Source organism: Anser brachyrhynchus (genome assembly GCF_964034855.1).
Source record: "Anser brachyrhynchus genome assembly, chromosome: 4".
In the NCBI taxonomy this organism is placed as follows: Eukaryota; Metazoa; Chordata; class Aves; order Anseriformes; family Anatidae; genus Anser; species Anser brachyrhynchus.
Window position 1 is genome coordinate 47,528,783 of NC_137698.1, and position 13,294 is coordinate 47,542,076.

The 13,294-nt window shown below is 46.1% G+C and overlaps 1 protein-coding gene and 1 long non-coding RNA gene across 6 annotated transcripts; one reads left to right on the forward strand and one right to left on the reverse strand.

The window, feature by feature from the left end:
- The first annotated feature begins 116 nt into the window (after positions 1–116).
- LOC308195006 (ADP-ribose pyrophosphatase, mitochondrial-like) lies at positions 117–7,696 on the forward strand. Of its 3 annotated transcripts, XM_080591718.1 has the most exons (8): positions 117–471; positions 1,183–1,275; positions 1,663–1,810; positions 2,372–2,714; positions 4,651–4,762; positions 5,184–5,330; positions 5,540–5,624; positions 6,984–7,696. In XM_080591718.1, the coding sequence occupies exons 2-8, from the start codon at positions 1,264–1,266 to the stop codon at positions 7,157–7,159; spliced, it is 1,023 nt and encodes a 340-aa protein (XP_080447844.1). In that variant the 5' UTR covers positions 117–471; positions 1,183–1,263; the 3' UTR covers positions 7,160–7,696. The 3 variants fall into 3 exon arrangements, with proteins under 3 accessions (XP_080447844.1, XP_080447846.1, XP_080447845.1); XM_080591720.1 differs by lacking the exons at positions 1,663–1,810; positions 2,372–2,714; XM_080591719.1 differs by lacking the exons at positions 117–471; positions 1,663–1,810 and having other exon boundaries at positions 1,195–1,275.
- LOC308195015 lies at positions 1,048–10,912 on the reverse strand. 3 transcript variants are annotated; one of them, XR_013951136.1, is made up of 5 exons: positions 10,544–10,912; positions 10,176–10,246; positions 9,697–9,738; positions 9,487–9,583; positions 1,048–1,283 (listed from the first exon to the last, which is right to left on the reverse strand). It is a non-coding gene; the product is annotated as an uncharacterized lncRNA (long non-coding RNA). The 3 variants fall into 3 exon arrangements; XR_013951137.1 differs by lacking the exon at positions 1,048–1,283 and adding an exon at positions 8,580–8,779; XR_013951138.1 differs by lacking the exon at positions 1,048–1,283 and adding an exon at positions 8,580–8,814.
- Between the last annotated feature and the right edge of the window lie 2,382 nt (positions 10,913–13,294).

Sequence of the window (13,294 nt, forward strand, 5' to 3'; positions counted from 1 at the left end):
CTCAGAGGGGCCGCGGGCGGAGGGTGCCCGGTGCCCGTGTGGGGTTCGCGGGCTGTCTGTTGTCCGCAGGGCGGGGGCTGTGTTTAATTCTGGTGGTGTCTCGTGCTTAGGGCAGGTGTCCTTTAGCCCGTTCTAATTTTTCGAGTTTAAATTCTCCTAGCCTGGGGTTTGCTTCCTTTTGACAAGGGAACGCGGGACTCCTCCCATAAGCACAGCCTGGCGTGAGGGGGTGCAGTGTCCTCAGCACCGCTGAAAAAGGGGGGCAGCCAGGGAGCCCTTAGGGATACTCAGTTCTGTATTTTTTTTTTTTCTTCCCCCTTTAGGGGGATGGGGGACCCAGGGGAGAAGGTCAGTGCCTCTCTTAGGCAATAATTTGGGGAAGAGGCCTTGAACTCCTTGCAGAAATGGCCTGAGGAAAAAGGAAGCTTAGAGAAGCGACTCCAGAGGTCGCTCAGCCAAGAGCACTTTGTGGTAAGCTGTGTCTTTTGAGATAGCTTTGGGGTAACTTGCACCTAGTTAGGAGTTGAAAAAATATGTCTGCCGTTGAAATAAGCTGTGATGCCCTGGTTACATACCTGTGTAGGATTAACAGTTATTCACATCCTAATGTCTTAGAGTGTCTCTATCTAAAACATGCTAATAGCCTTAAGGTTCCCTTTAAATCCCTGTACATTTCTTTCCCCATACTTTATATCTTGTATAGTATTACTAACACTACATAAATGCTTTCTGTTGCTGTTTAAGCTTACATGGATCTTGTTTACAAAAACACTATCTTAAATTATAGTTAAGATGTGGTGTTTGCTTCAGTGGCCATGTTTTTAATAAATAGTCTCTTAAAAGCACAGGGAGGAGGCTGGGTAGCATTTAGTAGTGCCAGATAAAGACCTGAGAGAGCCTGTGAATCTCAGCATGGACAAAAGGCAAAGCCAGCCTCAGGAGTTCCCTTCCTTTCCTACTCATGGTCATTGCAAGCAGGGTCGCTGAAGTGACGTTGATGTGTTTCTTTTTCCCAAGAAATAATTAAGAGATGAAGAGACCTTAGTCATTTGATGCTCAGCATTTATTCAGATTTAGGAATTAAGCAGAGAAGGGTTGAGAGTCATGCACTTTGCCACACACCAGCTTCAGTAGTGGGCGTGTGAAACAGGGACCCTGTTGTTGGTGGTCCTCCATTTTCAGCACATTGGTGACAGAAGATATGAAGGAGATGTGGGAAGCAGAAGATCATCTGGAAGCAGCAGCATCCTGCAGGAGACAGCCATGGTTATCCAGGTAGGCACCTGCAGAGCAATAGGAGAATTGCAGGTTAGAACCAAGAGCAGTTAATTGTTTTAACGTCTTAATGAATGTTTTATTTGAGCCCTTAGCAGTGTAATTGTCTTTTGAAGCCATGGCCCCAAGAGGAGGCTGTTTCTGTGTTGACGGGAGGTGGCTGGGCAGCTCCTGACAGCTGGGTATACGGCTGGTTATGGTGTGGCAAGTCCAAGTAGCATGATTCTTTCTTCTCTGTGAAGTGCTTAAGATAATGTGCAGTGCTGAAGGAAATGAAAATCACTTAAGTTCTGAAAAGTACTCTGCAGAATGATTACAGTGTAGAATGTAAAAAGTAGGCAAATGTCATGGTAGTGCTTGCTGCAGACTTCTTTTTTGTATAAAAAGATAGGTTGCTTACCTCAGGCTTGCAATCAGGAAGACCGAGCAGCCCTAAGCCTTTCCAGGAAGGGGCGAATAATGGGACGAAAAGGCCAGAAAATGGGACGTGTTCGTGGCTGTGAAAAGAAAGGCATTGTGCATCAGTGTTTCCCAGGTGAGGGCCAACCTCCTGGTTAAATCTGAATGTTACAACTGGTGAGACCCAGTAATTTAGAAACAGAAGCCTTACCGCCTCAGTGCTCTCCCCACCAGAGCTATCGCTGTCGTCTTGCTGTAGAAGAAGAAACAACTTTTTGTTAGAGCAAAACACACTTGAAAAAACACACTTCTCTTTGTTTTTTTGTTTGTTTGTTTTAAACAAAGTGCTCAGTTGTTTATTTTTAAGTGTGTCCTGTTAGAAAGCCAAGATCTGCAGAGGAAACTTGTTCTTCAGTGTCTGGAAAATGGTCAGCTGCGCGACGAAGGAATTGGGGGGGGGCCCCCACTGATGGGCTGGGAATGACCTTGCAATTTCTCTTTTGCTTTAAAGTTTGAGGAGGACTCGATCTTAAGCCAGAAGTCTGGAATGGGAGTACAGTACATGTGTTCAGCCTTGCACCAGCCATTGGTATTTCTGAGGCTCTCCCATCGGTTAAAAAACCTTGCAATTTCCAAGTGACAACATGGAGATTGCCCGCATTGGACGCCCGCCTGTTTCTTTGTTCGGTACTTACAGCGTTGGCGACAGCAAGGACCATGCTCACGACGCAGGACAGCAAGAGGAGCTTCATTTTGAGCGAGACGCCTGTGGAGCAGATGGCACAGAGTTGCAGCGCCCCAGTTCCAGCAGAAGGGAAGGCGCGGGGAGCACGCACGCAGGCTGGGTTGACTGCAGCAGCTGGTCCAGGGCTGCTCCAGCTGGGCTTTGAGCATCTCCTGTGGCGGAGGCTCTGTGACCTGTCTGGGCAACCCATTCCAGCGCTTGCCCACCTTCATCGTGGACTTTCCCTTCTGTTCCCTTCCCTTCCCTGCAGTTTGCAGCCATACCCAAGCAGATTTCTGTCCTGCAGGGCAGTGGGGTAAGAGCTCGCCCCGGTACTACCTTTGGGTTGCATGTTGAGCGGCTGGTCAGCGGGTCAGGAGAAGTCGGCTGGCTGCGGTGATAGCGCTGCCTGGACGGCCGGCATCTATATATACGCTGCTGGGTAGTGTGCCACACATCAGGAAGCTGGAAGGTGTCATGTGTCATATCCTCATAAACCCCGCTGGCTGTTTAGTTTAATTACTTCTCACCTGATAAAGCAGCCAGATTTTGCAAATGACCTTTACATGATGTTTTTCATATAATCCTTGGGGGATCGACAGAGTTGGCAGTGGAAACATAATGTTACAAAAGGAATGGCTGTTGTCTGTTTCACTAAAGATCTTCACCTGACTATAGGGTTCTGCATTTTAGTGTTGCTGCAGGAAAGCTTGTGTGGTAACAGTGCCCAGAGTACTGAAGCTGCTAACTGAGATGGAGAGTTACGCTGTCCAAAATGGATGGAGCAGCTGATCTGGGAGACCCTTTCCAGGCATGTGAAGGACAAGAAAACGATCATTAGTCAGCCTGGGTGAGATACCACACTCAATGTGAGTTGGCAATGTGCCCTGGCTGTGAAAAAGACTGCTGGTGTCCTGGCCTGCACTAGGCAAAGCATTGCCAGCAGGTTGAGGGAGGCAGTTCTTCCCCTCTGTTCTGCACTGGTGAGGCCACACCTGGAGTGCTGGGTATTGATGGGTGCTCCACAGTACAAGGGAGACTTGGGGCTGCAGGGGGGAGTCTGGCGAAGGGCCTCAAAGAAGATTAAGGGCCTGCAGCACCTATGAGGAAAGGCTGAGAGAGTGGGGACAGTTCAGCTTAGAGGAGAAGGTTTGGGGGGATCCGATCCATGTCTGTAAATCCCACAAGGGAAGATGTAAAGGAGCTGGAGCTGGGCTCTTTTCAGTGGTGCCCAGTGACAGGTCAGGAGGCAATGGGCACAAAGTGAAACAGGAGGTTCCCTCTGAACATCAGGAAACACTTTTTTTTCTTTTTCCTTCTTTCTTACTGTGGGCATGACTGAGCACTGGCAAAGGTTGCCCAGAGGATTTGTGGTGTTTCTCTCCTTGAAGGTATTTGGAATCCACATGGGTGTGGTCATGGGCAGTCTACCTAGGTTGTGCTTGAACAGATGATGTCCAGAGGTCCCTTCCAATTTAAGCCATTCTGTGATGTTGAGAGGAGAAGGACCTTGGAATTCCTGAGGAAGCAGGACTTTGTGAATTCTAGTTACTGCTGACCTGTGAGGCCAGTGTTTCCTTCTTTCTGGAGTCCTCCATGTGGCCCTGTAGGTGGGCTGAAATGATGTGGGCTGTGTGATTTCATGTCAAGTGTATTACACCTAGAGCTTTCAGAGGAGCTGGTGCAAGTACCAAACTGCAAGCTAAGGAACACCGCGTTGAAGACAGAACCATTGTTAAAGTCATGCCGCTGCCTTTTAGTCCTTGCCCTTTTCAGAAGGCTACCGATGCTGCTGTTTTTTTCCTTTGAAGTTAAACAAACACGGATTTGATTTTTGTCTTTATTTAAGTAGTTTTTTGCTGTAATTACTGCAGTTATTCTAACTCCTGAGTGCAGTGGTGGGTGTTTGAGGCCTTCTGTTGGTGCTGAGTGGGTGGTTTGAAAGTGTTGCAGCTGGAATTTATACTTTGTCATAGCAGAAAGTATAGTTATCGTTATCTTACAGGTAGGTAGAAGTACAGTTAGACGTAAAGGCTTCACAGTGAGGGTTACAGTAGATACCAATGTTCTGGACCTAGCTGCAAAAATGGAGGGACGAGATCTTCCCAGACAGCTCTTGTCTGTCTTTGATCCAGAACTGTGCTTGATCCACTGCCTTGGCCCTCCAACAGGCCATTGTGTGGGAGCTCTGCTGTTTGGTTTCCTTCTAAGAAGCAGCAGCAACAAATGTCCTTATGTGTTGTTTTCTGCAGGTGGAAGAGGGATGGAAGTGGCAATAAGATCGCTCACGCAGTTACTGGCAAAAACATCTTGCAGTTCGTAGCTATAAAGAGGAGAGACTGTGGGGAGTGGGCCATCCCGGGGGTAAGATCAAAGCTCTGGAAGCGGTGGACATCTCTCTGGCAAGTCCATAAGCAGATAACTGGCATACATGTGATATAATTACTTTTTGGGGATGACCTCATGATGTAGAGGGGAAGAGAAAGGTTCTATAAACAATTTGTCTTTATCCTCCCAAGCGTCAATTGATAGGCTTTCTGCTGTTCCTGCATTACAGGGCAGTACTTGTATTTAATTTTGATGGTGTCCTTTGCTTAATGCAGGTATAATTTCATCTGTTGTAGTTTTTGAAGGATGTGTCTGCTTGCTTTTTACAAATAAGTGTAGAATTTCTCACATAACCAGAGCGTGATTTGTATGGGTGTAATGTCGTAAGCACCAGTAAAAGAGTGATAGCAAGGGAGGTCTTAGGCTCCTCAGTTGTGTTTTTTTCCTCCACTCTCAGGGGATGGTGGACCCAGGGGAGAAGATCAGCGCTACTCTGAAGCGAGAATTTGGGGAAGAGGCCTTGAACTCCTTGCAGAAATCTCCTGAGGAAAAAGCAAGCTTGGAAAAGCAACTGCAGAGGCTGTTCAGCGAGGAGCACTTTGTGGTAAGCTGTGTCTTTTGAGATAGCCTTGGGGTAACTTGTACCTAGTTAGGAGTTGAAAAAATGCACTGTCATCGAAATAAGCTGTGATGCTCAGGGTTTTGTGATATAAGACAGGGAAGAGACAATTGCATACTCTGTAAGAGTGGCTGTAGGCGATTTTTAATGATGCCACCTTTTTTTGAACTTCTTGTGATTGTTCTCTGAGTAAGGTGTACAGAGGATATGTGGATGACCCTCGTAACACCGACAACGCGTGGATGGAGACGGAGGCTGTGAACTATCACGATGAAACAGGTAGGCATTGCTGCTTGTGCTTTTTGCTGGTTTTTTACTGTAGATGTTGTTTTTGTGTACGTGGGGCTGGGGTGAGCCATGAAAGTGGAAGAGAATGCAAGTTGAGTTTAATTCTTAAACTGAAAGCAATGGGTGTGAGGGTCTCCCATCTTTTGTCATGTTCATTCACAGCCAGTATTGGTTGTCGTTCCCCTTGGATTTCTTTCAGTCCTGAATTAAGGAACATAAGGGATTTGCCTGAAAATAATTTATTTTTGTGTTAGCTAGTTCCAAATCGCAGAATGTGCATTTGTTATATAGATTGAACACTAGGCCAGTCACTGTCCGGTCACTGTGTTTAGCTTGAGTTGGTTTAATTTCCTATTTCAATGACTGAGTTGGAAGGCTCTTGGGTTTCGTTTCTTCACGGTCAGTACCAGTGCCTGCTTTAGGTGCATTGCCTCTGGCTGCTGGCTGGTCTTTACTGCGTTCTTGACTTCGTTGTCTTACTTGCTGTCTCTTGACACCTTTTATCTTTGTTGCTCTGCCAGAGCAATTGTTGTGCTTTAGATTCCTTCTATCATTTAATTGGAATGAGCATACATTGCTAGTTCTTGCATCGATCTGTTATCCTGAATGCTCATCTTTCCCCTCTTGAGGTGAATCGGTCTGCTTTCTCTGTCTGGAAATCAGACAGACAGAAGTCATACAGTGATATTTTCACTCTTGGGTAGTTAAGAGGTAACAGTGGTGAAGTTTAATATGCTGCTGGTTTTTGATTTATTAGCCCCCAGAAAAAAAATGAACATGGTGTTCTTTTGGTCTTTGTTTCCAATATACTTTTTTTTAATAAGCATTTCTTGGCTTGGTTTTTAACAACTTCAGAGCAACTAGAAAGCCCTTCTGCATCCTTATTTAAGTACTGGTTATGTTTTTTACTTTGGTGACTTTGATAAAATAGTAATTTGGGGAGGGGAGGGGCAGGATTGCAGGCATATGTAAGTTTCAGAATTCAGTTCCTATTTTGTTGAGTACCTGAGAAAGTAAGCAATCAGATGTTAAACGTTTAATTGATGCAGAGAGATTGGCTAAACTTGCGCTGTTGTAATGATTTCTGGTAACTTGTCACGCTCCTGGTGTTAACCTAGGAGTGGCCATAAAGAGTTGTAGCTGTGCCACTCAAATTTCCGAAAAAATGTTTAATTCAAGTCTGGGAAAGTTTTCTAGCACAGACTCAGTGAGCTACTTGATTGGTTTCTCTCTGAGAAATAGTTGAAGGTTGCTGCCTTTGAGGGAGCCTTGTGGAAAGGAAGAACTGGTCAGGTGTGAGAAGAGAAAGTAGGAGAAAACAGCATGTCCTAACGCTTGTTTTGTGAACAGGTGAGACAATGGATAACTTGCCTCTGGAAGCAGGTGATGATGCTGGGATGGTGAAGTGGGTTGACATCAGTGAGAAGCTCAAGCTGTATGCCAACCATAGCTACTTCATTAAGCTTGTGACTGAGAAACGGGGAGCCCACTGGCAAGAGGATCCTGATCCTGAGTGCCGTGAGTGATGTAAATGAGGAACAGACTCCCACACGAGGGGAATACCAGCTGCCCAGCCTTGAAACTGAAATGATGTCCTTTTCAGTGCTGAAGTTCAGCTGGCAAAAACTCTTCCCTGGATTAGCAAGGTTGCATTGCAAGTGATGTATAACATTGACTGTGTCAAGTGCATGCAGTGTTACAGTTGTGGGGTCATGCTCTGGCTAAATATCTGCCAGAACTTTTGGCTTCAATGAGACGTGCCGTAATGGAGGCTTTTGGAAAATATAAAATGGCTTTGTTGGATTTCTCAAGTGTAAAATGAGATTAATGTGGAGCTGTTAACTTCTTTCTTGTCTTACTTGTTTTCAGCCATTCTTCGTATCTGCAGCGTTTTATGAAATAATTGGGAATTTGACTGATTGTAGTTCTGAGCTACACTTGAACTCTGTATTTTTGCACTGATTTCTTATCAGGAGAATGGATCTTTCAGGCCTGTGAGACTTGTAGGATGATAATCTGAATTAATTACTAAGATGAATTAAAGAGCTATGTAAAAAAGAGAAGTTTCTGAGTGGTTTCTCCTTAGAAAAGTCACTGAATAAAAGTCTTATCTGAGATGAGTTTTCACCTTTAGTTACTTTCTAGTTAACACTATGGTATTCACATGAGAATGTCCTAGTGTGTCTATCTAAAAATATCACTGTTGGAGGGTATACATTGACTGGTTTTTTTGGGCAAATCACATTCGGACGTTCTTCTCTTCACACTGCACGTGGCAGTACAGCTGTTGGGGAGACAGTGCCATACGCAGGATCATTGGGATGTGTGGCCTCGAGAGTAATCTTCCAAATGTTTTGGCTGTATTTAATGCTTTAGGTCATGTGTGTAACTTTTGGTCAAGAGGCGCACGTGGGCCCTCTGAGGCATTTGTTGACAACAGGAGATGTACTGGTTGCCATTTTTTCCTGTGCTTAGTCAAGCTTAGCTGTGAAATAGTATGAGAGTATATTAGTTAACTTTCAGAGGAAAAAGTGAAGGTAAGAGGTTTTAGTTTTCCTGTCAATCCTTGCCCTACTTACTCCTATACATTTCAGTTCATCAGCAGTGTTATAAGACAGCATCAGTGGTTTCTGTTGCTGTGTAGACTTCCACAGACTTCATTTACAAAAACCACTATCATAAATTGTAGTTAAAATCTGGTGTTTTCTTCAGCAGCAATGTTTGTGATAAACAAGCCCTTAAAAGCACAGAGTGCTGGGTAGTATTTGGTAGGGCCAGATGAAGACCTGAGAGAGCCTGTGAGTCTTAGCATGGACAAAAGGCAAAGCCAGCCTCAGGAGTTCCCTTCCTTTCCTACTCATGGTCATTGCAAGCAGGGTCGCTGAAGTGACGTTGATGTGTTTCTTTTTCCCAAGAAATAATTAAGAGATGAAGAGACCTTAGTCATTTGATGCTCAGCATTTATTCAGATTTAGGAATTAAGCAGAGAAGGGTTGAGAGCCATGCACTTTGCCACACACCAGCTTCAGTAGTGGGCGTGTGAAACAGGGACCCTGTTGTTGGTGGTCCTCCATTTTCAGCACATTGGTGACAGAAGATATGAAGGAGATGTGGGAAGCAGAAGATCATCTGGAAGCAGCAGCATCCTGCAGGAGACAGTCATGGTTATCCAGGTAGGCACCTGCAGAGCAATAGGAGAATTGCAGGTTAGAACCAAGAGCAGTTAATTGTTTTAACGTCTTAATGAATGTTTTATTTGAGCCCTTAGCAGTGTAATTGTCTTTTGAAGCCATGGCCCCAAGAGGAGGCTGTTTCTGTGTTGACGGGAGGTGGCTGGGCAGCTCCTGACAGCTGGGTATACGGCTGGTTATGGTGTGGCAAGTCCAAGTAGCATGATTCTTTCTTCTCTGTGAAGTGCTTAAGAAAATGTGCAGTGCTGAAGGAAATGAAAATCACTGAAAGTATCCTGCTGGATGAGATTTAAAAACTGCACAAGGGTAGTGTGTTATTTGTGGAAGTAAAAATTCTTAATGATTTTCCTGTCCTCAGCAGTTTTCTATTCAGGCCATTCTGGCAGGGGTACGGGGGCTTGGATATGGTTTTTGGTAGTCGTTTGTTCCCAAGAAAGATTTCCAGCTAGACCATTTTCAGCTGGAGTACCTGATCGTAGACGATATGTTGTACAGAGCACCATTGCTTTATGCCTGTTCAAGTATCTTCATAGCTAGATCTTGATGCTTGCTTGGGCCATGAAATTTTTTGCACAATTAAAATATTAACAGTGAGAAGTAGGCAAATGTCGTGATAGAGCTGGCTGCAGATATGTTTTTGTACAGCAAGATAGGTTGCTTACCTCAGGCTCGCAATCAGGAAGACTGAGAAGCCCTGAGCCTTCTCAGGAAGGGGCGAAAAAAGGGACGAAAGGGCCGGAAAATGGGTCGTCTTCGTGGCTGTGAAAAGAAAGGCATTGTGCGTCAGTGTTTTCCAAGTGAGGGCCAACCGCCTGGTTAAATCTGAATGTTACAACTGGTGAGACCCAGTAATTTAGAAACAGAAGCCTTACCGCCTCAGTGCTCTCCCCACCAGAGCTATCGCTGTCGTCTTGCTGTAGAAGAAACAACTTTTTGTTAGAGCAAAACACACTTGAAAAAACACAATTCTCTTTGTTTTTTTCTTTGTTTGTTTTAAACAAAGTGCTCAGTTGTTTATTTTTAAGTGTATCCTGTTAGAAAGCCAAGATCTGCAGAGGAAACTTGTTCTTCAGTGTCTGGAAAATGGTCAGCTGCATGACAAAGGAATTGGGGGGGGCCCCACTGATGGGCTGGGAGTGACCTTGCAATTTCTCTTTTGCTTTAAAGTTTGAGGAGGACTTGATCTTAAGCCAGAAGTCTGGAATGGGAGTACAGTACGTGTGTTCAGCCTTGCACCAGCCATTGGTATTTCTGAGGCTCTCCCATCGGTTAAAAAACCTTGCAATTTCCAAGTGACAACATGGAGATTGCCCGCATTGGACGCCCGCCTGTTTCTTTGTTCGGTACTTACAGCGTTGGCGACAGCAAGGACCATGCTCACGACGCAGGACAGCAAGAGGAGCTTCATTTTGAGCGAGACGCCTGTGGATCAGATGGCACAGAGTTGCAGCGCCCCTGTTCCAGCAGAAGGGAAGGCGCGGGGAGCACGCACGCAGGCTGGGTTGACTGCAGCAGCTGGCCCAAGGCTGCTCCAGCTGGGCTTTGAGCATCTCCTGTGGTGGAGGCTCTGTGACCTGTCTGGGCAACCCATTCCAGCGCTTGCCCACCCTCATCGTGGACTTTCCCTTCTGTTCCCTTCCCTTCCCTACAGTTTGCAGCCATACCCAAGCAGATTTCTGTCCTGCAGGGCAGTGGGGTAAGAGCTCGCCCCGGTACTACCTTTGGGTTGCATGTTGAGCGGCTGGTCAGCGGGTCAGGAGAAGTCGGCTGGCTGTGGTGATAGCGCTGCCTGGACGGCCGGCATCTATATATACGCTGCTGGGTAGTGTGCCACACATCAGGAAGCTGGAAGGTGTCATGCGTCATATTCTCATAAACCCCGCTGGCTGTTTAGTTTAATTACTTCTCACCTGATAAAGCAGCCAGATTTTGCAAATGACCTTTATATGATGTTTTTCATATAATCCTTGGGGGATCAACAGAGTTGGCAGTGGAAACATATGTTACAAAAGGAATGGCTGTTGTCTGTTTCACTAAAGATCTTCACCTGACTATAGGGTTCTGCATTTTAGTGTTGCTGCAGGAATGCTTGTGTGGTAACAGTGCCCAGAGTACTGAAGCTGCTAACTGAGATGGAGAGTTACGCTGTCCAAAATGGATGGAGCAGCTGATCTGGGAGACCCTTTCCAGGCATGTGAAGGACAAGAAAACGATCATTAGTCAGCCTGGGTGAGATACCACACTCAATGTGAGTTGGCAATGTGCCCTGGCTGTGAAAAAGACTGCTGGTGTCCTGGCCTGCACTAGGCAAAGCATTGCCAGCAGGTTGAGGGAGGCAGTTCTTCCCCTCTGTTCTGCACTGGTGAGGCCACACCTGGAGTGCTGGGTATTGATGGGTGCTCCACAGTACAAGGGAGACTTGGGGCTGCAGGGGGGAGTCTGGCGAAGGGCCTCAAAGAAGATTAAGGGCCTGCAGCACCTATGAGGAAAGGCTGAGAGAGTGGGGACAGTTCAGCTTAGAGGAGAAGGTTTGGGGGGATCTGATCCATGTCTGTAAATCCCACAAGGGAAGATGTAAAGGAGCTGGAGCTGGGCTCTTTTCAGTGGTGCCCAGTGACAGGTCAGGAGGCAATGGGCACAAAGTGAAACAGGAGGTTCCCTCTGAACATCAGGAAACACTTTTTTTTCTTTTTCCTTCTTTCTTACTGTGGGCATGACTGAGCACTGGCAAAGGTTGCCCAGAGGATTTGTGGTGTTTCTCTCCTTGAAGGTATTTGGAATCCACATGGATGTGGTCGTGGGCAGCCTACCTAGGTTGTGCTTGAGCAGATGATGTCCAGAGGTCCCTTCCAATTTAAGCCATTCTGTGATGTTGAGAGGAGAAGGACCTTGGATTTCCTGAGGAAGCAGGACTATGTGAATTCTAGTTACTGCTGACCTGTGAGGCCAGTGTTTCCTTCTTTCTGGAGTCCTCCATGTGGCCCTGTAGGTGGGCTGAAATGAGACTGAAGGCAAGAACCTCTGGTATCAGTACAGCACAGGGAGTTGGAAAAGGAGATTCAGATTGTCAGGTAAGTGAAAAGGAAGAAGGCTGCTTGTCTTCAGCAGCTGTATCTTGGTGGCTTTTTAATGTTGGAGCAGAGGCGGTCAACTCTACGTGTGGAGGGAACCCACCTAACTGAGCAGTTTCCCTAAGTTGCAGAGAAGAGTTTTATGATTGGGTTCCACTCAGTGGAAACCAGCTGGAGGTTGTTTTGCTGATTTGTGCTGTTTGTGGAGTATTTGTGATCTTTAGCCTAACAAAGTACAGCTATTATTCAATGTGGACTGGAGGTTATATATACATCCTGAACTCGTATCTACCTGAATGGACCTGTGTAAGAACATTTAGCCGTATCTGCTTTTACCGTCTCACTTAACATTGACCTGATGTTTTCACTGGAATAGAAGGAAAGTCAATAAATGTGATATTTTTACTCTGGTTCATCTTTTAAGCAACTGCAGAGTTAAGATTGTTCCCACTAAAACCCTCGCACAATGAGTGTGTTCATAAGGGCCGGGGGGGATGTATCTCTAAGGAGGGTGCCAGATGCTGGGTAGGCATGAGACTTCACTGATGATACTTCCTTGTAGAGAGGATAAATACTTATGACTAATTTTAACTTAGACTCATCAAAACCAAGTGGAAGCAATCGAGTCCACAGAGGGTCACAACCTTTCTTTTACCGACTTCTTAAGTTAACTGTAGTGTTATTGTTACTGGTTAACACACTGGCAGGTGAAACAAGTGGTCATTTATGGTCCTTATTCTTACTGGTGTTTATGATTTGTAGGTTAACGATCAACTGCAACTCCCCCCCCCCCAGCAGAGGACAGGAGCTGAGCTGAATATCTCACTGGTGTAGCACTCTGGGAGAGCAGCATCCCTCCATGTGAACGCCAGCAGGTGCTCCTCCTCTGTGCCCCACAGTGGGAACGTGGAAGCAGTGGCATCACGGAGACCTCTGGAGCAGGTGGGATGCTGGCTCCTTCACGTGCCAGGCACTTCAGATCTCCATGGCTGTACTGGTCTTGGGGTCTAGTCGTCTGCCCCATGTAGCTTGGGTGGTTTAAGGGCCTTTCTTTCCCGTATGTCCTGATGAATTCTGGTTTGCTGCATCTTTTCCTACCGTTTGGCTGGAGCGCAGCACTGGTGGGTTAGCCTGCGGAGAACAGGACAGTCCCTTGTGTGTTGTCCTGTCCTAAAAAGGGCAACGAACTCACCTGGATCGCTCTAAGTGGGCTGACTCATGGCTGTAGAAAGAGCAAGTAAGCAATAGGCTGCGGGCAGGCAGAAGAAAAGGCTGTCAAAAGTTCCTCGTCCTGAGAGATGTCAAGTCCCAGAGAAAGGCTCTTTATCAAAAGGAATTAGCAGACTGTGTGTGCTGTTTGTACATCTAATATGGGTTTATGTGTACAAGCTGCTGGGTA

What these genes read in the sequence shown, in the direction of transcription:
- LOC308195006 (XM_080591718.1), top strand. An exon ending in TGTGCATCAGTGTTTCCCAG is followed by an intron (nt 1,811 to 2,371) that starts GTGAGGGCCAAC and finishes CGGTACTTACAG; the next exon opens with CGTTGGCGACAGCAAGGACC. An exon ending in CTGTCCTGCAGGGCAGTGGG is followed by an intron (nt 2,715 to 4,650) that starts GTAAGAGCTCGC and finishes TGTTTTCTGCAG; the next exon opens with GTGGAAGAGGGATGGAAGTG.